The following is a 27,935-nucleotide window of genomic DNA, read 5'->3' on the forward strand; positions in this document are numbered from 1 at the left end:
CGTGTTTCTTAAATGTGGCTCATTCCATTGCGACGCGGTGCACTGCCGAGCAAGTAGGCGGAGCTTCCGTGCTGCGTCAGGTCTAGAATGAGGAATCGGGACGCAGCGCTCCTCAGTATGGGCTGAGCGGGCAGCGTGATCCGCCCGTTCATTGCCGATAATCTCGCAGTGACTTGGAAGCCACTGAAAGGTTATCTCATGGCCTGCTTCACTTATATGTTGCAAAGTCTCTGTAATATGGAATATTAGTTGCTCGTGTGGTCCACGTCGTAGAGGTGACAGTAGAGACTGCAGTGCCGCCTTCGAATCACAGAATATTGTCCATTTATGTGGTGGTTCATCACCAATGTGATGAAGGGCAGTAAAGAGCGCTGCGAGCTCTGCTGCCGTCGATGTTGTCGCGTGGGTCGTCTTAAACTTGATTGTTGTAGCTTTCGCCGGTATGACGATTGCCGCCGCGGTGCTACTTGGAAGGACAGATCCATCAGTGTAAATATGCGTAGAATCACGGTAGTTCTCGTACAAATGTAGTAGCGTGAGTTGTCTAAGGGCTGGCGATGATAGATCAGCTTTTTTCGAGATACCAGGTATTGTGAGGTTGATTTTTGGTTGAGCGAGGCACCATGGAGGAATCGAAGGTCTCGCAGCCGGGGTAAAACAAGCTGGCAATGATTCGTCATATGCGTTTATCGTCCGGCTGAAAGATGTGTGTGGTCTGTCCGCTGTTAGGGAGGCCAAGTGGTGACGAGGAGTCCTGGTCAGATGCCTTATATGGGTCCTGAGCACTTCAATTTCAATGTGGGTCTTGACAAGGTGATCTCCAGCGATTGCTATCGTAGCCACTGTTGAAGCACTCTGAGGCAGGCCTAGACAGATCCGGAGCACTTGACCCTGAAGACTTTGTCTTCAGAAGACTTTGTAGAAGACAAAAGCCAAACTTCACTTCTGACCCTAAACTGCAGCAACAGTATTTGGCATCTCGCAGATATTACAGTATCTTCTGGTATGTGGGATGTTTCTACCCAAAAAAGTTCTAAAAGCTTCCCGGACTGTCTTTAAATTTGGTTTAGGTTGCAATGTGATCACTGATGAATAAACAGTTGACTAGTTTCCCGCGGACCCTGGCAAAGTCCGTAGCATCACCTGCTGCACGCAGCAAGGAACCCATATTCTCTCGTAATACGTCGCTCGCTCTCTCCTGCGGCCTTCGAGGCCCAGAGCTCTTGTGCTACTGTCAGCGATGTCAAGCAGAGGCGTAGCCAGAGGCGGAACACCAATAGTCCTACCCTCCCCTCCAGAAATGTATGTGTACCATTTTAAGATGTCGCCTGAACAGCTCCTCCTCTACCCACTCCCATCCCGGTCAAGTGGGAGCTCTCCTCCCCCACCTCCCCCCAAAAAATTCTGGTAACGCCACTGGCTCATTGACACTAGCCATTGTGCTGATGTTCATGACCATGGGCTACAGCCCAGGGTAAGCTCGAGCACACATGGCCGCCCCTAAGAGGCGTAGCGAGAAGTTTCGGGTGGCACGCACTTGAGCGGGGAGGGGGGCAGGCTGCAGGCTAACAAATTTCGGGAGAGGGGGGGGGGGGCGTGCCCGATGTGCCACCCCTCCAATCTAGTCGGAAGCAGGGAACCGGCACCGGCAGTTGTTAATGCATCCGACCAGTCTGCAGTCGCCATTCTTTTGTCCCTGTCCGGTAAATTGAAGGGACACCAGGTAACGAAGGAGGCAGGTCAGTGGTCGCGGCGCCGCTCCAGCGAAGAGGACAAGCTGGGTTGAGGAAGAATGGGGAAACTAAACGATGAGCTCTTTAAATCTACGTTATTATTATTAGGTCATTTTGAAAACTTTCCGCCGGAACATATTCATTGAGAGGCATCGCACACACTCCAGTGCCACTTAATCGCGACAGGGGGGGGTGTCATGCCTGTGGGAAGAGCCTAGCAGACGAAACATGCGCTTCGAGTGAAGTTGGTGCGCATCCGCTGCTCTTGCTAATCTCGTCGCCGGCCAGTCGACGCTCGCGTAGTTACTGTTAAAGAATCTGTCGACTGTACCTGTTGGTTCAAATGATTCGGTGATTAAATGATGAATGTATCTCTCTATTATATCTCTTGACGCTTTTTAACTTTCAGTATTCACTCATTTCGTATCGTATTCTTATGGCATGTTAAGTGCAATTACGTTGACGTTGTGTCCTTGTGTGACCTTGTGTCCGCAATTAATTACGTTGTGTGCTTTGGCGTCAACACTTGGTCGATCCTTTCATTTTTTTACCAAGAGCTCAGTTGGCCCGATCACGGAGATACTGCAGTTTATGGTGCAGTGGAGTTAATTTGGCGCTAATTATGCCCATACCTTTAATTTACATATCCTGTGACTTATCTCGCTCCAAGTGGGCACCGGCGAAGCCACCTTTCAGACAGAATTGTCTCGCGGGAGCCCTACTCAATCCACGAAAACTCGCTCCATTTCCCAAAGTGTGCCATACGGCGACTTTGCCTCAACGAATCTATATCTACGGCAGTGCACCCTTTACAGGGGTATAGCGCATTTTGGTTACTTTTCGACTAGGTTGGCGCTAATTACGTCCGTACCATTAATTTTGCTTACACTGCGATTAATGCTTCTTGTCTAGTTTAAACCAATATTTTGATAGCTATTGTGACTCGCTACGACGCTCTGGAGGCGCGAAAGGGCCGTTCTTTTTTCTGAGAATGGCTACACGATACCCAGATCTCAGGTACGCCAATCATGTGAAGTCAGCCAAGAAGACCTTGTCTTCAGATAAAGCTTGCAGCTCCGCCCGAAGATGGTGTGCGTTCAAAATATACCCGCGTGCTGCATCTTGGCGCGACGCACCACTTTAGGCAACTTTTGCTGGATGGGAATAACAGCACCTAGCTGTCAGATATACTAAACGTCTGGCAACGCTGGCCGTGATGAAAAGCGCCGCCAGTGGTGTTGCGGGTGTCGCACAGCGACGATGCGCGAGGTGAGTCTACGGTCCCTGAAATGTCGCGAGACCGACGGGAAGGTGTCGGCGTTCGTACGGTGCCTCGATGTCCTCGCCTGCCGCGGGAAGGAGGTGCGCAGTGAGGTACCTTAGGCGTTCGGAAAACGCGCCGTCACCGAGGTACTCCACGCGCTAGATTGTATGCGGGAAACTCTTAAGGACGTTCTATTCTGCCTTTCGAATCATGCTTGTGCGGCGTAATTAATAAAGAAAAATCGCGTTGGTGTGATGGTTAGAGTACCGGGTTTCCGCGGTAGCGGGATGGAATCCCGCCGCAGACTTGCTTGTGTGTGTGTGTGTGTGTGTGTGTGTGTGTGTGTGTGTGTGTGTGTGTGTGTGTGTGTGTGTGTGTGTGTGTGTGTGTGTGTCGAAGAGCGTGACCTCTGGATGAAAGCAACGACATGCCTTGTGTTTTATAACGAAGCTCTTATAAGGCAACCGTTCCTGTGGCGAGCGTCGGCGTTGTCCCTCGTAACCGGGCTAACGAACACAGCGAAGGATGAAAGCGAACGCGGAGCGCAGTGAGAGATGAAAGACTGCGATAGCGAAGAGAACGCGAGGAGGAAAGTGGAAAAGGGGGGCAGCGGGACGTTGAGGCGGAAAGCGGAGGAGGAGGGTTGTGCGAAAGAGAGAAGAAAAGCATAGTGCCGTGCAAGGTGGCCTTGCGGCGATGATGGCTACGAGAGGGCGCCAGAGTAGCGTGCCTCGTCTGCACGGAGACAAAGGGCTGCATGAGCGGAGGTCTGTCTGCGGTGGCTGCTGTGAATCGCGCCCACGCGTCACCCACGCGCCGCCTCTCGCGATCTCCCGATTAGCGAGACAGTTGCGTCACACCTCGCTCCGTTTGGAACGTGCCGCATGAGACAGAATGTCCGCGCCAGCCAGTATATCGCGAAATGAAAACACATATAGAGCTGCCCTCAAACTTCGCCTTAGGGAGTATCCTAATCGTCGGTGAATGTTTTTACGTGGACTGACTTCTATATAGGCTAGTGCTTGTGATGCTTGTAAATATACCGTGTAAATAGTTTCTGCCTAGTTTATTTCTACGTAACATAACGCAAGACAATATGTATCCTGAACTTCACGGCGACGGCAAGAATTCGCCTGGAGTTGCCATGTTCACCGAAAAAAAAAAACGAGATGTTGACTGTATATTCTGCACCATAGCCTCTTCCCGTGTGTGTGGATTTCCTGTTTTGCACTTAGGGAAGTTCGGCACCAAAAGTACGTACACTCGGTCGGGACCACGAAACACTTCGAACAGAGTGATCGATGTCATTATAACAGGGTCTGTATATTAACGGAAATTAATAATGACTGCCTTGCTTCTAAGGGTTAATATTATCTCTAGTGTTGCTTTAGCGCAACGTCCGAATATGAGCGCGCGCGCGCGCGCGCACACACACACACACACACACACACACACACACACACACACATATATATATATATATATATATATTGCGCGAACTTGGCATCATCCACGAAGCCATCCTTAAAGCGAGATATGTTTCTGAGTTTGTAGCAACCTACAGATTAGATCATTCTACGTGCGCACCTAGGATGGCCCGACACCCCAGTATTACAGCAGACGCCGACTCCCCAAGGGTGGAGTATTAAGCACAACGCTTTCCAATTCGGTCCTCATTTGAGTAGTCGAGAACCCATCAAGCGCCGTTCAACTCTCTATCTACGCTGACGACATATGTATCTGGACGTCGGGGGGAACACGGCTTCAGCTTCGCACTCGGCTTCAACAGGTAAACTCATTGACATCGGCTACCTTCGTGGACAAGGACTGGACGTGTCGTGGGAGAAGTGCGCAGTGTTGGCATTTACTCGGAAGCCAATGTCTGCGCACGGCACATCAATCAACGTCATTGTCAATATCGTCCAGCAGAAATTACTTGTTCTCGGGTGGTGTGATTGGCAGGCCTGTGCTGGACTCCTCACGGGAACCACGTGAAAAAGCGATCGAATAGTAGCTAGTCACGTTCCTTGCAGGAAATAACTGGTGCGGTGTCCAAGAAATTCATGTTACAGCTGTACAGGGTGTTGCTTGTTGGATGGCTCTGGTACAGCCTACCCGTTATATCCAACACCTTCAAAACTAAGTTGCGTTCAACTCAGAGCATTCGGGTTAAAGCGCTTAGGATGTGCCTTAGAATACCACGCAGCGCGTAAACGGCTGAAACTATTCCCATTGCTCAAGATTATTCAATCACGACGCACATCGTTGAGACAATAATGCGTGCACACGTCGGATACACTTCCCGGACTCCTTCCCACCACTTCGCCGCACTCGCCGTAGAGAAAGACCCCGCCTGTCATTTAGCACAACTGTTGGTGCATATCGCACGTGCCACGCTTACATCGGGGTACGCAAGTGCGGCTAGGCCGGTGTCTCCTCCATTGTACTTGTGCCGTCCATGAAGTACACCCCAGGATTCCAGGACTACCAGAAAGAAAGTCAGATCTACCACCGTCAGTAAAAAAAAGAAAAAAGAACTTGCTTCTGCTGTACGAGAATTACAGTAGCCAGGCACACATCTACACCGATGGATCGACTGCGTCGACCAGTTCAGGTGGTGCAGTGCTTATATACCGAGAAGAGGGGTAACTCGTACTGCGACTCAATACGTCACGTGTCGCGACGTCTACGGCTGCAGAACACACGGCTCTGCGCAGTGCGCTTCAATTTATTGACGCACAGAGTCCTGGTATATACATGGGCCGTATTCTCCAACTGGAGAGCGGCTTTACACCGTATGCAGTCAGTTATCCGACGTGAAGCTCGCAAACAGCGAACGTACGAAATTGTCAGGCCACGACGTCGATCAAAAAAGGCCACGAAATTATTTTCCAGTGGTTAACCTTTGGCCATTGCGGGATCAGTGTCAATGACCACGCACACAAAGCTGCCCGAAGAACCCAGCGTTCCCAGCGAACCCAGCGTTCCCAGGACAGAGGCTACAAGGCAGCTTCGTCATCTGGCGCGCAAGCTCTCTTAGTGGAACAGCCTAAAAATATAAGGCGCACGAAGCTACAAGAACTGAACATTTCGCTCCAGCTCCGACCTTCGCGCGGCCTTCATCGACGTGAGGCATCGCTTCACGTCGATGAATTTCTACGGGGCGTTTTTTTCTTTTTCTTTAGCTGCACCAATCTTCTTTTTTTTAGTTGCCTGTTGCACATAGCTGAATTCAAATCCTTGTTTTAAATTACTCGATGAGGCGGCCATTACTTCTAGGAGAAATCGAAATGATTAATTGAATCATTATCGTGGTTACGCTAATTAAGATCCTAATTAACTAATTTACGGCACATATTTAAACATACGAATTGTAGCTAGTGAGTTCGCAAGGCGTATCCACTTGGAACGAATTTTCAGGACGGCACCAATTTCGATATATTACTTTTTAATGTGTCCAATGAAATGCATCTGTGTTCCAGTCACTTTTGTGCTTCAATGCATAAAACAGGTTTCTTTGTTTATTTGCTTGTTTGTTTGTTTGTTTGTTTTTCCTTAGTTTCATACGTCTTCTGGCCGCTGGCGACATCAACTGCTTCTTTCCCCCGTTTTAGTGCGTTTAAGTCTTCCACGTTTTCGCTGACTCGCTGCATGAGCTGTTGAGACAGACTTCGTACGTCGGTCTGCGTCACGTGATTGTAGACAAACTACCTTTCGCTCAGATAAATTCGCGAGTGAGGCTGCAAAAGGCTGTCTAAAGCTGTTAACTCTCCTATATTTCGAACCGTTATATGAAACCGTATGAGCTGGTTCACACCTGTTGGAACCACTATATTTTTGCTCCGTAGCTGCACCTGAACCGGAAGATACACAGAAGCCTGAACCGGTCCGAACCGAACCTTGACGCTCTCGGTTTCGGTTCGGGTTAACGCTATTCGGTTCGGTTCAGGTTCAGCTCCGGAGCGAAAATAATAACTCTTTGAACCAGTTCATTCGGGTTCAAACGGGTTCGAAAAAGAAAGAACATTCGCATCCTCCCGGTTGAAAAACGCACGATGCTTTTGGACAAAGATAAGTTCCCTTCGCTACTGGATGTGCAAGACCGTTTTGCTTTGCGCGGGAATTAACTGGAAAACGTTATCACGCCAAGCACAGCTTTATATAGGGGCTGTAATTCGTGCACTCGGTGAGCTTCGTGGCACGCTGTGCACTTTTGCGGTGTTTTACGGCGATCCCCGAAATTTTTCTCATTGATTCCGTTCTTGAAGTTTTCCGTTGACTGTGCGGTACAAACCGAAGTAACATACCTTACCTGCACATGTATTGCGTGTTCGTTTTGTTTTAATGAGAGAAGGCACCTAGGTTTAAGAGAACATGCGACACCATAGTAAACATGGCCGTTGGGCTACATGTTCACAACTATAAAGAGAGAGCATGAAAACAAGATAGGACGAGGGAGATGACCAGACAGGTGCTGGACTATCAAATTCCATGCCACTTGTGCGGAAGGCGGCTGTGATGGTGAGTAGGTGTGTGTGTGTTTTGTGTGGAGCCGAGTTTTGAAGTGAACAGAGAGGTCGGAAATGTTAACCCACCAAGCTGGTGACGCTTACGACATAAAATGCGGATGTGAAATGGGGATGCGGAATAATGTATTTTCGGAATAAAAAAAAAACAGGCTAGCGAAAGGGAGGAACGATTTTCTGATTTATTCCCCCGAAAGTATCGTTTAGATGTTCAGTAAAGCGTAATAAGATCGAATAAAAAATAACTCCCGTAATTTTTTTTTTTTGTATTGAGGGTGACAACCCACGAAAAGCGGTGTTACGAATTTAGGTAGGAGTACTGGCATGACTATAAGGGAAGTATTGGAAGCATTTGTCGTCGTCGTCGTCGTCGTCGTCGTCGTTGTTGTTGTTGTTGTTGTTGTGATGGCGAGTTCTGCACGACCCGCCCAGCCGGAGACAAAACACGAGCGCCTCACGTGCCCCTTCGTCTTGATCCGAGTGGTTGGTCGCGTGAACGACAATTACCTGTCGTCGTTGTTGTGACACCGTGCGCGAAGAGAAGATTTAGAAGTCTGTGAATAACCGTATTTCGTAGTGAAGCCTCAGAACTTCCAACCGAAGGTGTGAGTTCCGCTTCGCAGGCGCTTAGCGGTAAATGGCACTTCGGTGTTTTAAAGCAAATATTTCATTAAGTGGCAAAAGGCTGTTACGGCAATTATGAGATCTGCGAAGCTGCAATTGTGGAATGCCAAACGCCATCGAAAGCATTTTCGAAGTCTCGAGAGATGGGTAAAGCGTGTAGCATTTCATTTTTAATTTTACCTTTCTTTTCTTTCTTGTTTTGCGGAGCGCGTATTGTTTAAGGTGTAGAGCGTAGGAAATAATGTTCACTGGAATTTAATGGTCATTCTTAATTTTGAGAAAAATGCACTTTATTACACTAGGCCGGTATGATGAGAGTGAATTGGGTGATCGGTTAGGTTTTGCTACAAACATAATGCGACATTTTGCCGACGAATGGAGAACTACATTAGTTTTATACAAGAAATAAATGTGAAAATGAAAAAAAAAAATCGCGTGCTTATGAAGAAAAAAAAATCCACCATGGTAACACTGCTTCCTTACTGCCATTGTATATAACGGGTGTTTCCTCGAATGCGTGAAAGGCACGTTGTTAGTCGGATTGTGGCAATGTGTAGCCGGAGCCGAGTGTAATATTCATCGTCAGTGTGCAGATTATGTATGTAAATTTGTGTGGTCAACAACTCAGCGGAGTGACTTGTCAAACCACCGTCCGGAAGTGGAAGCGATGGAAGTTGTTACGTGGCTTGCTTTTTTTTTTTACGATATGTACAAGGGGCGCCCGAATATGTTTATCTTTCTCAACGATGTGCCAAGCTGCTTGGTGGAAGATGTTTCACGAAGGTCCATGCGTGCTTTGTAAGCAGCAGAAGCGTCGCAGTATTGAGATTTGCAAAGGTCCCCGAATTGGTGTTCTCTTGCTTTCCGAAAACGCCTATACGCGTCTGCCCGCACATTGTATTACGCAATCGACAAATCTGGAATTGTTTTCTGCTGGGCACAGAACAAATGGTAGTAAATGAGTGTTACGCAAGTATTTGAACCTTATCGATGACTAATCCTAGAGCCTCTTTTTCTATGCGAAGGGAAGTGTGTTGTATTATTTGGAAGGCAATTAGAGAATGGCTCCAGAATTTTATTGCGTTCTGTTTTGTAGGGCATCTTTATTTGAGCCTTGTTCCGTCTTAAAACGGAGACTTCGGAATATTTAGAAATTACTAAACTTTATTAGCGTAAATTTGATCACGGCGCCATGTTTGTCGGAGTGACTATTCCTTTTTTAAACATTTTTATATATGCTTGTTTCCCGTATTCAATCTTATCGTGTTCCTGTGGTTCTTCTGTATGTGTGTGTGCGCGCACCGTTTTCCACCAACGAAGGTCGCCGTATGTTCGTCAACGCACTCAAACGCCTGTAAACTGCTCAGAAACAATTGTTTTGTGTGTGCATGTGGGTGCGTGTGCGTTCGTGTGTGTGTGCATTATAACGTCGTCATTATGTACTATATGAGCTACGCCATGTACTATACTGTCCACTGTCGTCACTATAATATTTTTCTCTATTCTTTGTTTGACACTTCCCCTAGTAGCACGCTTTGTTGCCTCAGTGTGGCCACAACGTTAGCTTCTAACATTGCCTTAACGTGGCTAGCGTCCTCTTTTTGCAACGTTAACGCAACATACATAAGACAACGTTGAGACAATATTGCTCCAATGTTACATCAACTTTCAGTCAATGTTAAAGCAACTTCTGGAGACAATATAAATGCAACATTGCTACACCTTTTTATTTGCACACATGCAACGTTGACAATGTCACTGCAATATTGCCGCAATGCTGTCATAACATTTCAGAAACTTTGAGACCGCATTCTAAATCACTGAAATATTTCAGCTATCAATGGTTGCTGGTCAATAAAATAATCTCGTGAAAGGCTAAACAGTCTGCAATGGTATCCTCATACCACAACGGTTACGGCAGTTTAAGGTCGCAAGAATGAGCAACTGACCATTACTCCTTGCTACACAGTGATGCGGTGCTGTGCTATAGAATACAAATACTTACAAGGCTGCACAGCACAACACATTGTTTTTCCATACTTTTCAGACCGCTTACTCTAAACAAGTTCTTTATGTAATATTCATCAGCTCTCTACTAGTGCTCTTGATCATCTAGATGCTACAAGCTGCCGTAACCTGAAGATACCACTGCACGTGGTTATTCTCACAATTAGAATGATTTATATATATGGGTGCACATCACAAGTAGCCATCATTTGTTTCTGATAACGCTATTTTATTTGTCAAGAACTGAATCAACTACACTAGCATCAAGCTTCAGACTGCTGTATAACTGCACTTTAGCTTGGCATACAGCTAGTTTCACAAATATAACTTAGAAAAAGAAAGCAGACATATAATACACTTAATATTACATGAACACATTAGCACAGCTTGAAAAATGTGCCATGTGAGCTTACATTTCACTAATATGATTTATATTATTTAATTACTTTATAAATATGATTATATTATTTAATTACTTTACAAAGAAACTTGCAACAATCTACAAAACAGCACACATGCAGCCTATTTTGGCTACTCAGGAACAAAAACCATAGCTAATGTTTTGAACAGTTACTAGGCGCATTATCATAGCATGAAAACACACACACCTCTGAACTTGCATGTTACAAATATCAAACACTTCAGTAAACTATTTACACAACAAGAATAGCATGTGTTGCATGTGTTGCGGACCCCATCCGTCCTCGTTCATCACTGCGAACTGTTGTAGCTGACCACCAAAACTGAAGCTGACAGCTTATCAGAGTTGTTGGTGTAGACCATGCGTGCTCTAGGTTGTAAAGGGAGTATATTTTATGTTTTCCTTTTCAATAAACCTTCAGTTGCTAGTCAGCACCTGTACAGTCTTCTGTCTTGTCCCTGTTGCTGCACTGTTTTCTTCCAAGTCTCCTTCATCCCTTGTTTGGCCATGTGCCGTTGCACTGGAAAACTACAAATTTAAAGTACTGTCAACATTTGCCTCAAAAATTCAGCACATCTAGAAACTTCTTGTCCCCTTGTCCCCTGGTGGCCTCCAGCTGCTCATGATGATGGTCTGATTCATGACATCAAAGGCGAAGCTGCATCCCTGCAAAAAAATAAATAAATATGTAAAGAACCAAAAATTTTCTATCATAAGCATCTTGGTGGACACACTTCCAATAGCAAAACCTCTAACAACAAAAAGTGCAACATTAAGTGCAGGTTGCTGACACTGCTCAAAAATATGGATCAAGGATGAGGAAAAGTAAAATAACATATATACTTGCACTAAGATATCTTCCAAATTAACAAAACACTTCCTATTTTGTCTGCCCCCAACTTAAAACCAGAGGTTATTTAAACTCCAGTAATGCATGCAATAAAATGCACATATTTATTAGGAAATATTTAGTGTTGGCGCCTCTAAATTGCTGATCTATAACTGCCAATCATTAAAGTACTGAACTGTCTCTTACCGTTTCTTCTGTCTTGATGGTGCATAACGGAGCCATTCGGCAATCGAAAGATGTATTTGTGACTCCGTGGCCTGTGCGAAATTGCTTTTCAGCGTTTCTGAAAAACAAATGAAAAAAAAAAGAGAATGAATCATCAAAGACAAGGCTACATTGGTTGGCTTGGAGAAGAGGGTTAAAGTAAGATAAGAGAAAGCCTCATGGCTTGTGCTGAACAACGGCCTCATCACCCTTCGCTATAATAGGCAAAGCAGAAAACCAGCAGGGTGATGGCATGTCAGGAAAAGCCCATGCTATCAGTATAAAAAAATATACTGCTTATGTTCCTTACACAGGAAATGCATTCAGTGCTTCAAGCCTATGCATTGTTAACTGACAGCTAAAAATCATGGCATGCTGAAATGCGAATGTGCGTATGCATGCTACACATGAGAGATATATAAATATAGCACCTGTGAGGACTTGGAGCAGGTATAGCCCAATAAATGGCCTTTTTCCTTTTCTCCCAGTCAGAGAAAAGTCCTGGGCCAACGTGTCACACATGCATCTCCGCATAATTTTGCGTACAGAATCTTGCACTGATGTGCCACCGATTCGCGATAAATGGGCCATCTAGAAAAAAAAAAGACATCCACATAAAATTTCATGCATGTGTACTTGCAGAGCAAAAATTTAACTTACGAGGTCTGTCCTGTTTTTTTCATCATGAAGCTGCCACTCCAATTCTTCCAGCCTCTGATGAGTTGCCAGGGGAAGCAGTTCAAGAATGGCACTGCTGACAGGTTGTGCACACGGTTGTTTATTTTCTGTGATGGCTTGCTCTATCCTTTGGATGGATTTTTCCAGGCCATCTACCTGAGCTCTTATTCCCTTCACCTCCTTGAGCAACTTTCCAAGCATGGCTAAAACAAAGAAGAGAAAAGTAACTTGACCAAGCTAAAACATTTCACTGTAATGGTTTTAATCTTATGTAAGCAGTAACCTAAGTATGTCTTCATTCTTTCTACAAGCAAAGCAATCCACCTAAGAAATAGTAGTAACAGTTAAATAAAGGATTCCTGCCATTTCTTTCTTTAACCAATAATCTGCAAAGGGCCTAACTTAAGTTGCATGAATAACACTTTGCATTTCCAATACAAGAACACCATGCAGAAACATGCACACGTAACTTCACAGGATCCTTAACACAGCCAGAGTACTCGTGCTGCAATGAAAGGTATAAGAAATGCAGATATAAAACAAATTATTCAACAGTCAGACTTAAAAATGGTGAATTAAACATATGCAAATATTCTACTGTTAACATAAGTGCGTTTTCCCAAAAAGTATTGACTAAATTTAGGGGATCTACAATAACAGTGAACATATTTGCTTGTAAACGCACTGAAATAAATTAAAGACCTATTGCACTTTGAAGACTTACTATTTACATTCCACTCCCACTTTTGCTATAGCTCCACATGGAGCTGTAGAATATTTAAGTAAATGAATAAAATTAAATAAGATTAACTTATGGCAATGACCAATATGTGATCATGTGGCTGCTACAACTGAACAGACCAACTTTTCCATGCTAAATTGTAACACCATGGTTGGATGCAACCTAAGTGCAGTGAAGCTCCGCCCACATTTGGGACCCCCACACCGAATTCCACTGCAAAAAAATGTAGTCAACTGTTAAAGCTTTTGTGACCTAAACAAGAAGCTAATCACCAGACGAAATGATAAGACCAAGAATTTTGATGCTCATGCTTGCTTGATAAATTAAAACACTAAAAGCTGCTCTCATTTACTGTACTGATTGGCCAGCAGAGTAATATAGAGAATGTGAACCATGGCCCAGTGTTACCAACTTCTTTTTAAAATTGTATCCTACTACGGTAAAGCTCACAAATGCGGCAGGCACCTGCATATGACACCAACAGATGCATCACCAAAATTAAACACATTCAGTAAGGCAATGTTAGAGCAACACTGTCTATAAAGTGCCTAATGTAGAAACATTCGCATGATCATGCAACCTGCACCTTCCCTGTATGGCGGCCAGAAATAAAGGTTTGCTGTCGTCTATCTATACGCTCCACTTATGAAATAATCAACTATAGCCCTTCTATAACCTTTACAGAATTAAAAAGCACCTGACCAGACTGTACATAAAGTTGGACAAATTCTTGCGACCTGCAACTCATGTCGCAAGCATAATAAATGATTCCAAAGGCTGACAGCAGCCCCTACCATTTTGGTCAAGCTTCCTTTTTTCAGCAAAAGAATCGCCATCATCTAAAGCCACTTCCCGGCTAGGTGGGGCCTTTTGTATCTGGGGATCCTGTGAAGCAAGTGACTGGGGCTTGAACCGTGACAATTTCACAATTTTTGGCGGTGGTGGTCGTGAAACAAACTTCGCAGTTTGTTGCGAAGAATTAAAGCACTGTCCTCGTAGAGGAACAGGAAAGTCGATGCTCTCTTCATCTGAAGACTCCAGGCGCGCTGGTGGCCGCCTCTTCCGCCTTTGCTGAATTGTTTCAACATCTGAGGCCAAATCTGATGTGAATTCTGCTTGCTGCTCTTTTTGTCTAGCACTTTCATAGCTGCCTAAAAAGAATGAATGTAATATTTATTGCCCAAAAAGAAATGAAATGCAAAGCACTAGTTTTAAAAAGACAAACAAAAAAATTTATAGAACTGTTGAACACTGAGTGGTGAAAGAAATAACAGCATAATATAAAAATGACATGTCCAAATTAATATGTTTAGTATATTCATCTACTCAAAATTTGCCACCTTCACTAGTTTCAATACAAAAGCAACCAGTTCTGGTACTAAGAGTAAACAAATTGTAGATACCTTAATTATAAGGTTCAACGAAGATAACTTTCAAGCTCAAAGTTTAGCTAACAATACTGCCAAAAATTTACCGATCTTACTGATAGTACACGAACTTAAGCTACCAACTTGAACATGTTTTTAGAAACTTGGGCAAGAAGCTTACCACATGTCCACAACACTCGACATCTGTAGCTAGTCCAGTCGCTTGATGGTGGTTGTTGCTCTTTGATGGCAGTAGTTATCTTTGCGGTGCTCTTAAATGGTGGCCACCTAACTGTGTTTTCTGAAATCCACGAAGTGGGCACGACGGAAACTTCATCTTCATCTTCAAAAAGAACGATGCTGTATGTCTTCCCCCCTGAAATTATAAAACAAAGAAAACTGAATTAATGCGATGGAATCCTAGCCACGGTGGGTGCAGTTTGATGAAGGTGAAATGTGAAAAACATGTATGTGGCGAGTGATGTCAGTGCAGATTAAAGAACCACTGGTGGTTAAAATTTATCAGCAGCCCTCCACTATATGCCTCTCGCCCGCCTTTAAACTCACGTCATTGTGAATCAATTCATGTGCCTTATCTACCCTGATAGGCAAGTTTTATATTTTACGAAATCAACCAGTGATCCCCGAAAATATTGCCTTTCCTATTATTCAGCAATGCAACTGCTACACTTGTACTGCAGGTAATGATATGGTGGAATGAGAGGTTTCACATTTCGAAGCTGCACATGGATTTTTTAGAACACAAAAGCGGAAGGCTGCCAATTAATTTTTGACCACTCAGTGTTCTTTATAACATGCACTGACATCACACACATTTTCACTCCATCAAAATGTAGCCACTGTGGCAAGGATTCAATCTCATGACCTTGAGAAGAGCAGGTCCAATGAAATGAACAGTTTAAATTAGCAAGTATACCAGCACAGGCTATACTTGTCTCATTTAGTCCATTCATTTCAGTGGACCAAACCATGGCATGTGTGCAATAGAGGAAATACTGCATAATTATCTCCTCCGCTTGGCAAGCACATGCATTTATTTCTAATTTCATCAACAGGCCTCACAGAAAGATCTTGTGAAAGGTCTTTAGCAGCAAAAACCAGGAGCTCTGAAGACGGCAATGGTTGCGAATACAAGTCAGCCAAAGTTGTGAAATAGTGCCCACAGATGCTGGCCCCCGACACCGATTGCAACATATTAGTTACTAATACAATGTGACCTTCTTTAAGCTGGACACAATTATCCAGCCTGCCAAGCTTTAGCACAGTTCCTTCAAACTCTAGCAAAGAGTACTGTCTGCCTTGAAACCCTGGTGGCACAGGTCCATTAGAGTGCTCTCCTGACAGTCTTGGGTATGAATTGAGAGAACCTGTGGAAACATTACTAAGAAAGCGTTTCTCACTGAGGCGCTTGATAACCTGCTGAAGAGCTCGAGCCTTCGTCCTTACTAGGGTCTTAAGTTTATAAAGGAAGTTTTCAAAAACGAAGGCTGAAAAGTCATCAAGAGGGCCAAATCTTCTGGCATCGTCAGCTAGATGCAACAATGAGTGCACGTTATAGACATAGATCCCCTTTCCATATAGGGAGCCAGCCTCAGCTACAAACTCTTGAAGAAGGTGCTCCGCCAAGTCCACGTTGTGCACTGCGTAATCTGGGCATGCAAGGATAGCAATAGCAGCACTAAGCTTCATAAAATGGTCGTAAAACTTTCTTTCCAAATTTCCTTGGAGGACAAGTGGTCCATAGTACAGTAGAAAGTTCCTAAACTCAACCGCTTTCCACTGCTCCAAAAATTGCAGTGATCGTGGCCTGCGCTTCATGTCACTTGGAACATACAAGTTAAAACTAGCAAGCATCGTGGATACATGAAGCTTTGACTGTGATGACATTTTTGAAGCTGATGGCTTTTTAGAAGCCCAATAACAAATGAGTAGTTTCTTCATTACTCCCAAACAAACCAGGTGCATATAGTCTAGTGGGAACTGTGTGACCATCCCAACACCAAAACACTGCAGCGGAGACTCGCTATGGTGGTGATGTTCTTGGGCAAAGCTCCTGAAATCTTCATCAGTGCGCAAGGGACTGTCATGGGAATCAAAAATGATTTTCCTGTCAAGTGCAGAGTATGCACCCTTTTGAGTGCACCTTTCACATCCAAAATAGGCTGTATGGCCCTTAATGCATTTGATGTAAGCCCTTGCTGGGGCATCACACACAAATGCATGGATTTTCACAGCATAGACCTTGCCATTGTACATAAGGCCCTCCTCAAGCAGCTTCCTTATTTCGGAGACAAAATCACTTAAGTACAAGGTCACATCTCCAGGCTTGCTGTCACCCTCATAGAGAGCAGCAACAAATGGAGAGGAGTGTGAACTTTCCTTTACAAGCACGAGAATCGGCCAGAATTGCTTTCTCGAGCTGCGGGAGAGCGGAAGGCCGTCTACGTTCACAATGAGTGACAATGTCCGACAATCTGCAGGAACATGTGCAACATGTTCTTCCAAAGAACGAGAAATTCCAAAATAGTGGTAACGACCACCGGTCATCACTGCCAGATCAGTATGCCTCTGCGTCTTTAGCAATGTTCTAGCATCCGAGGGTAACTCTGGATGGTATGGCTTGAGCACTTTAAGCAGGGAATTCAGGTGTGAAGCAGGCAATTTACTATTAATAGCCCATACACGCAAGTCGTACTCTAGACACTGAGTAGCGGCACCAGACTCAGGTGTCATCCTATCTTCACACTCCACCAACTCGTCATCGTCAGAAATCCGCGACAAGTCTGACGTTGCACTTCCTATGTCAGAGATGCCGCTAGAGGTGCCAAAATCTGACAAGTTGGAACTGCGGCTTTCATCTGCGTCCTCGCCTGGCACTGATAAAGAGGATAAAACGACATTATGCGACAAAAAGGCGTATTGATCCTGCTCTGCTCCTGATGCGCACAATCTGCTGTCACGACCATTATCAACAACGGCCAAACAATTTTCTAGTTCGCCGTGAACAGCCTCTGCTATTCTTCGGCGTCGTTGCCGAATGGACACTTCACTTAGTGAACGCTTCACTCTCTTCATGATGCAACGAATGTAGCACTTAAAACCATCACGAAGGGCATGGCGGTAGTTCTGAACTTAGTGTCACACATTACTTCCCCCCCTCTTCTTTAGCTTCTGGATTGGATTGGCGCGGCTCGCTACGTGCTTGCGCGCGCTTTTCCGAGCGCAGATTGGTGTGCGCCTGGTTTCTGCACTAGGCTGTTATGCGATCGCTTTTTCGAGCGCAGATTGATGTGAGCCTGGTTTCTGCACTAGGCTTTTGCACGATCGCCTGCTTTTTGCACTGGGTTTTCAAACGGCGAAGTGAGCGTCGCTTACTGCGGAAGTGCAGCGCCGCGGGCCTACCGTGTATGGAAGCGCGCAGCAATGCCGGTAAACATTCATACAAAAGCAAAGGGTCAGAAAAGTGCGCTTTAATTTCCATTACTATGTCACACTGGGTAGCGCCGTGCGATCGCTTCTAATAAACGCAGAAACGAGTCCTTGCAGCGCATGTGCCTATTAATCGATGCCCACCATAGCCATATCAGGTGCGACTCGAGAAGCTGTAGAGTCACCCTGTAGCCGGCGGAGTCGAGGTAGCGCTTCACCTTCTGCCAGTAGCTTTCGATTTTCTGGGTGTGAGCGCCCGTGATTGGGTCTACAAAGTTCATGCTGTGGTTAACAGCATCCCATTGCAAATTCAGTCTTGCTCCGTTAGCCCCCACCAAGTTCGGGATGCAGTTGTATGGGGCCCATTCATCACTGTGGATGGTGGTTCCCGGTTCAACGTTGGCTGCAATAATGGGGCCTAGCGTCGCCGCGTCTCGTCGGTCGACCTTGAATAGTCGGAGCTCCCCGGTGGTCACGCAGATCATGCCGAATACCCATGGTCCACCATCTGCAATGCCGCCGTAATTTTGGCGGCTCGGCGGAACGTTGTCGCCCGTCATCAGGCGGCCTCGATTGTATTTTCGCTTGCCGCGAAGGGGGGCATTCATCAATTTGCACAATCCTCCCGGGGCCACTGAGTGGGGGTCGCGCCAGCAGCTCGTCCCGCACGACCTCACGAGCGTAGTTCCTCCAGTCGGCGATGACATGGTCCGACAGATTAAGCAAGTCGCCGGTCATCTCCTTCATGAGCCACGTGCCTATGTTTTTGCTCACGCAGTACGTGAGCCAAATCACTTGCCGCCTGCAGTAAGCGACGCTCACTTCGCCTTTTGAAAGCCCAGTGCAAAAAGCAGGCGATCGTGCAGAAGCCTAGTGCAGAAACCTAGTGCAGAAACCAGGCTCACATCAATCTGCGCTCGAAAAAGCGATCGCATAACAGCCTAGTGCAGAAACCAGGCGCACACCAATCTGCGCTAGGAAAAGCGCGCGCAAGCACGTAGCGAGCCGCGCCAATCCAATCCAGAAGCCAAAGAAGAGGGGGGAGGTAATGTGTGACACTAAGTTCAGAACTACCAAAACGCGGACTTTGACACGACTGCCGCTGAGTGGCACGTTTTTAGATGAGCGCGCGTCGCAGGGCTGGCTGTCGCATGGAAGAAGGCATGGAAGAAGGAAATGGGCTCTCGGCTGTACCGCGATTTGGATTTGTGATGATCTCCATGGCCATTAGACTGCGGAGCGTCAGTGAAACCAGAACTCAATTTTTTCGGCAGTTTTTATTTAGACCGCCTGCTTAATAAAAAAACAGATATTTCAGCTGTTTAGAAATATTTTCGATACAGGTATATATTTTTACATCAGTGTGACATAGTTAAGTACACTTGCACTGCTCGCCAGCTGTATGCACACCACATGCAAGCTTGCGCTCGAAGCAAAAAATAAAAAAAATTAATGTAGTAATGGTGAGGAGAAGTGATCTAGCTGGTACCGGCTTTTCTATTTGGGCTTCAGAAATAGCCCGAGAGGGCAGACAATTATAGCCTATAGCATGAATGTTATAGCAATGTCATCGTAGGTGGTTCAACATTTATTCATCATTTGACAATATTGCTGCAATGTGAAAAAGACCACTTTAGAGCAACGTTATCAGCATGTTGCTTGGTAACATTGCAGCAACATTATCTAATGTTGAAGAATGTTAGCTCAACATAATACAACATTGGCAATGTTGTTGCAACGTTGCAGTAACATACTGTGCTACTAGGGATCCTTTTAGCTTATCCATCAGTAAAGAAAGCAGTAGTTGCCGGCGCCGTCCAGCAGGCATCAACATCTTCCTGCCTACATTTAATAAAAGAAACAAAAAAGATGATTCAATGTTTTGGATGGTCAGAGAGAGAGAGAGAGAAGGGAGGAAGGAAAGGGAGGAAGGTTAACTAAACTGAGCCCACTTTGCTACCATACACGTAAGGGAGGGGGATTGGAAGAAAGAGAGAGAAATAGAAGTTTCGAAATCCATAACGTGCTGGTCGTAGCCGTACCTGGAGAGTGCGAGGGTTGCTTGCGTGCCATCCATCCAGCTGTGAGAGAGAGATAAAGAGAGAGAGAGAGAAACGAAAAGGGAAAGGTGGGGAGGTTAACCAAGAACGCGCCCGGTTGTCTACCCTACGCTGGGAGAAGGGAAAGGGAAGAACAGATAAGGGAGGAAAAGAAAATGGTTAGTCATTCACAGCTGTGAGCGACTTGCATGCAGTCAGCGGCTGTGGTATAGCGGCAGGTGGCAAGACACCGCACCGCTAGTGTGTTCGTACCGTAATATCTTTTTTTCCCGCGTGTTAAAGAAAGCCCGCGAAATATGAAAAAAAAGAAAAAAAGAACAGCTCGCGACATGCCCGCTTGCGCGTCACGATTTCAGTGCTCTGAAACGTGCCGCGTACGAACGAACGTTGCATTTATCCATGGTGCGCAGCTGCCAGTTTAACAGTTGCGAAGCACGTGACGGTGCAGTCTACTTATCGCCTCCACGAACCACCGCGATAGAAGCACTGGACTGGCGTAAATCGCAGGGCCGAATCCTGCGTCACCTCCCTGTCACTATTTAATTGCTCTACATATCCGTACAATATCCGGACAATAGACCATATCCACACTATCAATCAGGTGATAGAAAAATGTGCGGAATATAACCAGCCTTTATATATAGCTTTCATTGATTACGAGAAAGCGTTTGATTCAGTCGAAACCTCAGCAGTCATGGAGGAATTGCGGAATCAGGGTGTAGAAGAGCCGTATGTAAAAATACTGAAAGATATATATAGCGGCTCCACAGCCACTGTAGTCCTCCATAAAGAAAGCAACAAAATCCCAATAAAGAAGGGCGTCAGGCAGGGAAATACGATCTCTCCAATGCTATTCACAGCGTGTTTACAGGAGGTATTCAGAGACCTGGATTGGGAAGAATTGGGGATAAGAGTTAATGGAGAATACCTTAGTAACTTGCGATTCGCTGATGATATTGCCTTGCTTAGTAACTCAGGGGACCAATTGCAATGCATGCTCACTGACCTGGAGAGGCAAAGCAGAAGAGTGGGTCTAAAAATTAATCTACAGAAAACTAAAGTAATGTTTAACAGTCTCGAAAGAGAACAGCAATTTACAATAGGCAGCGAGGCACTGGAAGTCGTAAGGGAATACATCTACTTAGGGCAGGTAGTCACTGCGGATCCGCATCATGAGACGGAAATAATCAGAAGAATAAGAATGGGCTGGGGTGCATTTGGCAGGCATTCTCAGATCATGAACAGCAGGTTGCCATTATCCCTCAAAAGAAAAGTGTATAATAGCTGTGTCTTACCAGTACTCACCTACGGGGCAGAAACCTGGAGGCTTACGAAAAGGGTTCTACTCAAATTGAGGACGACGCAACGAACTATGGAAAGAAGAATGATAGGTGTAACGTTAAGGGATAAGAAAAGAGTAGATTGGGTGAGGGAACAAACGCGAGTTAATGACATCTTAGTTGAAATCAAGAAAAAGAAATGGGCATGGGCAGGTCATGTAATGAGGAGGGAAGATAACCGACGGTCATTAAGGGTTACGGACTGGATTCCAAGGGAAGGGAAGCTTAGCAGAGGCCGGCAGAAAGTTAGGTGGGCGGATGAGATTAAGAAGTTTGCAGGGACAACATGGCCACAATGAGTACATGACCGGGGTAGTTGGAGAAGTATAGGAGAGGCCTTTGCCCTGCAGTGGGCGTAACCAGGATTATTATTATTATTATTAATTTTATTATTATTATTATTATTATTATTATTATTATTATTATTATTATTATTATTATTATTATTATTATTATTATTATTATTATTATATCCGTTCGTAAGCTGCACGTAAAATTGGCGCGCGACTGGCCGTTCGAGGCAATTTGTGTGTATTCGTAAGCTTCCTTCACGCTCGGAAAAACACTTTTGTGTAGCGCGCATTGAGCAACGGAAAGCTGTGTCGGGAGTTTTTCATGTTGCTCTACAATTTTCTCAATGACACTTTTCATCTCACTATAATATTTGTGAAGTTGATTAATTAATCGAGACTAATTACCTAATTAGGCGGAATGCAAATAAAATCTGAGTATGTTCAAGCGACGGCAAACAACACTGCCTAGGTTCTGTTTAGCTACGTGGCATCTGAATACTTCTAAATCTTGGTGCATTATATTTCAGACAACCTGTATATGTTGATGCATTTCGTCGATTTCGTCAGCCGTTATCGTATTGGTGAGCGTTTGTTCTTGCCTACCTTCCTTGAATTCACGTTACTTACAGTTCCATACAGGGGAGTTATATACTCGTTTTTGGCCAGTTAGTCCACTCTCGTTTATCGTGAGAACCATGACACTGATTTTTTTTTTGTTTTTTTAAATTTTAAACGAATCGGCTCATTCCCTTGCAGTGACGTCCCTCTAGCTTTGTGTTCTGTAATTATCGGCTGCTCGGTCGAGGCCTTCTGCCGGATTGTGTCTGTCGCACATTGCGCTGATTTTCGCCATCTTCGTTTCTTTCGAGGCGGTGCCGGCCCACACGAAAGTTCCAAGTTTCTGTGCGAGACCACGTCGTCGAATTCACTCCGCTGAACTTTTCTTTGCGCAGGTCTCGTCTGGCTCCATTTTCTCGGTTCTGGCTCCATCTTTATCGGTCTCGTTCTTGAAATGAAACCGAACCTATACGGAACAGTTTCTTTTTTTTATTGTTTTAACTTCCTGTCATCTCTTGCCGCAAAGGAAGCGTTTTCTCAAAGATACCCTATACGTCAGCTTGGACTGCGCCTCACTTGGTGCTTCGGCGCTGGGTTACGGCCATGGAAATTTATGCCATGTTTTCCCTAATTTTACTTGTGTAATAAAGCCTCGCAAGCTAAATGTGTTTCGTTATATCGGTATTGAGTACTATCAGTAGCATATATGGCTTTGTTTCTTTCATTATTTTATTCATTCAGTCAAGTTCGCTTTATCATCACTATTTCTTCTTCTTCTTCTTCTTCTTCTTCTTCTTCTTCTTCTTCTTCTTCTTCTTCTTCTTCTTCTTATTATTATTATTATTATTATTATTATTATTATTATTATTATTATTATTATTATTATTATTATTATTATTATTATTATCGAAAGTGGGCAAAAAAAAGTTCACATCTGTATTTAAGCATCGATTCTGTCAAAAGCCTTCCATCTCCACAGAGCTAACACAGATACTCACGTTACCTACCCTCACCTGCAGACGCAACAAATCGGATGTTCTTTTTCTCCACAAATCAATACATGGAAAAATTTGCTGCTCGCACTTCCTCTCTAATGTGCGCTTTTACATTCCGCAGAAAGGCACGAGGAAACAGCGCGTCTTTCCTCCTTGTGATTTTTTGTCACCCTCTATCTAGGGTGCATGCGACACATAACGCCCATTCAGAGTGCCTGGACGTCGTCATGCCTAATCTTAATATTTTGCTCAAAGGAGTTGCAGATGAATTTCCATAACTGAACGAAAACTCTCATATCCGTTGTGTGTTCCGTCATTCTGCAATCCCGTCTTCTGTTTCTATACTTTTGCTTTGTATTCTCTTCGTGTACACATTTTATGCTCTTTTAAAATCTGTATTCGCGAAATTATTCATTTTTTTATGTGTGCGCGTGTATGTGTGGGTGTATGTGTGCGTTGGCGCGCGCTGTTTTTCTTGTGCATTGTTTTACCGAGTGCACCAGCACCCAGACCCTCGTGGTTGTTCATGGGCACTTTCATAAACACCTTTGATGATTCTTCTTCTTCTTCTTCTTCTTCTTCTTCTTCTTCTTCTTCTTCTTCTTCTTCTTCTTCTTCTTCTTCTTCTTCTTCTTATTATTATTATTATTATTATTATTATTATTATTATTATTATTATTATTATTATTATTATGTTGTTGTTGTTGTTGTTGTATGTACAATTTTCTCTTTTGTTCCTTCACCGCCCGATTCATGGCCGATCCCCCAGCGTGGGTTGCGCCATTTCACTATGGGGAGCAAGAACAAGAACATCCTTAACCCCTCGTGCTATGCTATTCCCGGTATAGGGGATTACATCGTTTCACGTCGAACCATAACCAACCCAAAGCAAAGCTATCGTTCGTCTAGTTCACGCCACAACGCTGTTCCCGCTTAACGCTTGGCAGCCGGTAGCTGTCTATTTGAAACTAAGATCTATCTGTGCTAGCAAGACGATCTGTCCGTGTTAGTCGGAGCGCATATATAACAATTTCAATCTTAACGCATACCTGTTTGGTCGAATGCCGCCTCGGGAGCTTGGGATAAAACACTAGGGGATTGAATGTTGGTTTTCTTTTTAAAAAAAGGAGAAAAAAAGACACTCGACGGGCAAGTTTCAGGTCGACGAATTCTCTCCAAGCGTAGAGCCGGTACACCGCTAACGGAGACATATGACAGATGTATACATCTTGCTTTCAAAAAAGAAGCTGTCTGCCATCACAAGATCCGGAGGAAATGTTCATTTCCACTTGATAGCAATATGTGGTGACGAACAAAAATATCTATATTACATGCATGCCGGGCACCCAATAGAGGAGGGACTTACACGCCAAATACCCCCCCCCCCCTACTTTCTTCAATGTTCCATGAAACCATATGTCAGTGAAAATTAGAATGTACTGTAGCCAAGATATCGCAACTACGGTGGCAGCATGAGCGCGTTAGAACAACACCGTGTGATGCTTTTTTTTTAACGTGCTGCAATCGAAACGTTGTAGCATGAAAATATAAACAACTATGGATTTCATAAGACCCATGTGAACATAGATGACGTCACACTGAATATTAGTTTGTCAAACTGGTCGCTTAAACTTCAGTAGGTTACTTTCGTTGACAAATAGTTCTGGTATCGCTTGCTGCGTTCTTCCATCGCTAACGACATGACTGTGATTGGGTGAAGCATCTGTTGGTCGTAACCACGACAGTGAAAAAAAAAAAAACGCGCGCGGTGCCGATAGGTGGAACGCGACGTTCTCCGTGAAACGAGCACATCAAAAAAAAAAAAAAAACAATCGTACAGTGTTATTCTAACACGCTTATGCTGTCACCTAAGTTGCGATACCTTGTCTACAGTACATTCTAATTGAAGCCGAAGTAAAGTTTACGAAAAACGCAAAAAAAAGAGAGAAAAACGGGGCACAATCGAATGACCCTGAGGCGTAGATGTAACGTACGTATCAAGCCCAATAGACGTTGTAATTCGAGTCATGCTCTACCCAGGAATGTATACGTATATGTGGTGAAAAGCGCTGCACGAATTGTAATTACTTCTGATGCAATAACTCAGCAAATTTGTTGTATCCCGGATCGCAAAGGCGTATTCGAGCTTCGATCGTGTAACTGTTTGATACCCTTGTTTTAACGCGCGGCTGCGCAATTAAAACAAAAGATTGTACCCTTAAGGCCAACACCCTTATTCTTAAAGGGCCCTTCACCAGGCCCCATAGCAAATTTTGGTGATACGCTGGAAGTTGTTACGTGTCCTCTAGGGAGCGTTCTGCCGCGAAAATTTTTCAAATCGGCTCATTAATAGCCGAGATAGAAATATTTGAGTGCCGTGAACCCATGATTTCAGCAGGCGGGCTCCACTGCCAAGCAAGACGCCAGACCCAAAATTAAACATCAAACAAGCAGTCGCGTGGAGACGACTACAAACTTATACATATCCGCACCCGGTTATGGCGAACCACATGTTCCCCGAGGCCAGGAGCGATAAATGCAATCTTTGTGGGGCGAGAGGGACCCTCGACCACATAATATGGGAATGCCCGTACTCTCCCGGGGGAACGCACAAAATAAATAGTAGAGACACCTGGGAGACCCTGCTGCGCAGCTCAGACTCTGAGCTCCAGCTCCGCCTCGTCCAACTGGCTGAAGAGGCTGCTGGGACCCAAGACCTCCCAGCCTGCATCTGAGGCGGCGGCACTCGCCCCCTGACCTGCGTGTCGGGGGGTGGGTAGATCACCTTTTCCGTTGGACATTAAAGTTTATTCTATCTATTCCCTGCGTTCTCCCACACCGGACCTCGAAGATCACGTGACGCATACGTCACAGGCCCCGCCTTCATTTTTTTTTCAGCTCGCTTTTTTTTTTTTGACGTTACGCACTTCACATCCGCCGACGGCGTCGCGCGCGACGGCTGTCTCGTTCGCACAGCGCACGATTTTGCGCGCTGTGCACGAGGAAACATGACTAGCGGTATAATTCAGTGCTACACGAATACTGGGGCAGAACAAGCGCATTGCAGAGCGTGATCATGCGCTGGAACGCGGCAGAAAATGGCAGTTCCTGTACCGGCGCACGTGACCATGGGAGCAAGCAGACGAAGCGGAAGTACATCTCTCTTGCTTCGGTGCGAAGTAAAACAAACAAAAAAAACCACGCAGAAATTCCGTTTGTGTGGTTTATTATTTCTGTAAACTTCAATTGGTCAATTCAAGCAACAGATCGCACAGATAACAGATGCTGTTTCGAATAATTCTCGAAGTCACGTGTCACCACGAGCGACGTCACACTGCGGACACGATTACGTAGGCGCAGGGGCACTATTACGTCACCGTCCGGCTTGGAGCGCTGCGGCCGCGAGTGAAGAGGGAAACGGCGTTCGGATTGAAATTTCAGATCTTTCCGCGGCGGGTAGCGATGTAATACTTTGCAGACACGATTGTTATCGTGCAATGTATGATCTGCGCTTGTCAGCTCAGAATGACCAGACCTGGTGAGGGGCCCTTCAAGCAGTAAACTCGTATCGTTAATGGGGATGAGATTTTTTTTCTGGTGAAATTTTGTTGCGAGAACCCGTGTAAGTAGCTGTGACAGACGACAGGAAAACTGCCTGAAATAAACTTTACAACGCATCGTTGTCAAACGTTTGTGCCAGATATTTTCTTGCATACGGCGTGGTCAGATTTATTGCACAGTTTTCAAGTACGACTTTTCTCATTGCATAGGTACAGTTCTAGTTCGCTGTCGTGTACCATAAATGTTTTATACAGCTTTGAGAACAATGGGGCAAAACCAGCTAGGTAGGGGCACAAGTGCTTGCGCGGGCGTGCCTGTGTGTGTTATGGTTGGGGGTATACATGTGCTGCGGTTATTGGGTTGAATGAGCAAGCACTATGACGGACTGTTTCCGTATGTTACTTGCACCGGCTTACGTTTCCTAATGTCGAACGTCAGTGATGACTTAGGGCACCAGGTTTCAATTGAATTTAGAGATCTCTTTGTAGTGGAATCAAATCTTGCACGGATGAATTACACAGCCGTCTGCGACGCGTCGGAGTAGAGAATGGATATAGTATGCCGCTGGGAAGATCGTTAATAAAAAATTAAGAAGATTAGGAGAACCAATTAAGGTAGAGACCTCCAGAACGCTACAGACGACTTTTGTAGTGGCTGAACGACTCGTATGAGCAAGCCCTGAATTTAGGCAAGGGATCGAGAGCTGATGTGGAACAGTCGGAGGCTGTCCTGATTTATAGGTAAATATGACGTCGGTTTCAAATGCCTAGATAGGTTGTCAATTTGCATATAAGACAGAAAAATATGTGAACTACACTCGCTTTCAAGATATTCCCAAAATTTAGCGTGGTTTTCTCCTAACAATATTTCGAGGTCAAAATTAATGAAACCATTGTTCAACTTTTCTTTTTCGTTCTATTCGCGAAAGTATGTTAATTTCTTTCCCCTGAAAAAGAATAACTAAGCTCCTGTGCTTGGAAGGGGTCAGTTAAAGGGGCCACACAACTTTTTTTTTCCCTTCAATACTGAGAACAAGCTCGAGTGAGCGCACAACGCCTTTCAGTGAACGTATACCGGTGCGAATTTTTGAGAATAACCTAACAGTAACGGAGGTATGTAGAGCGCAATGCTTACATTCTCCGTTGCTCTTCAACTCATAGAATAAAGAACCAACTTGACCTGTCCTTTCAGATGGTCCCCGTTGCCGGTAGCACTGTGTTCTGCCTATGCGACTCCTTTCCTATGCTTTGTTACTTTTGCGG

The 27,935-nt window shown here is 44.9% G+C and overlaps 1 protein-coding gene across 1 annotated transcript; it reads right to left on the bottom strand.

The window, feature by feature from the left end:
* Positions 1–10,759: 10,759 nt before the first annotated feature.
* Positions 10,760–14,988, bottom strand: LOC139057746 (uncharacterized). The gene is made up of 7 exons (XM_070536497.1): positions 14,984–14,988; positions 14,598–14,815; positions 13,844–14,200; positions 12,290–12,510; positions 12,061–12,220; positions 11,612–11,708; positions 10,760–11,241 (listed from the first exon to the last, which is right to left on the bottom strand). The coding sequence occupies exons 1-7, from the start codon at positions 14,986–14,988 to the stop codon at positions 11,214–11,216; spliced, it is 1,086 nt and encodes a 361-aa protein (XP_070392598.1). The 3' UTR covers positions 10,760–11,213.
* Between the last annotated feature and the right edge of the window lie 12,947 nt (positions 14,989–27,935).

This window comes from Dermacentor albipictus, chromosome 3 (genome assembly GCF_038994185.2).
Source record: "Dermacentor albipictus isolate Rhodes 1998 colony chromosome 3, USDA_Dalb.pri_finalv2, whole genome shotgun sequence".
In the NCBI taxonomy this organism is placed as follows: Eukaryota; Metazoa; Arthropoda; class Arachnida; order Ixodida; family Ixodidae; genus Dermacentor; species Dermacentor albipictus.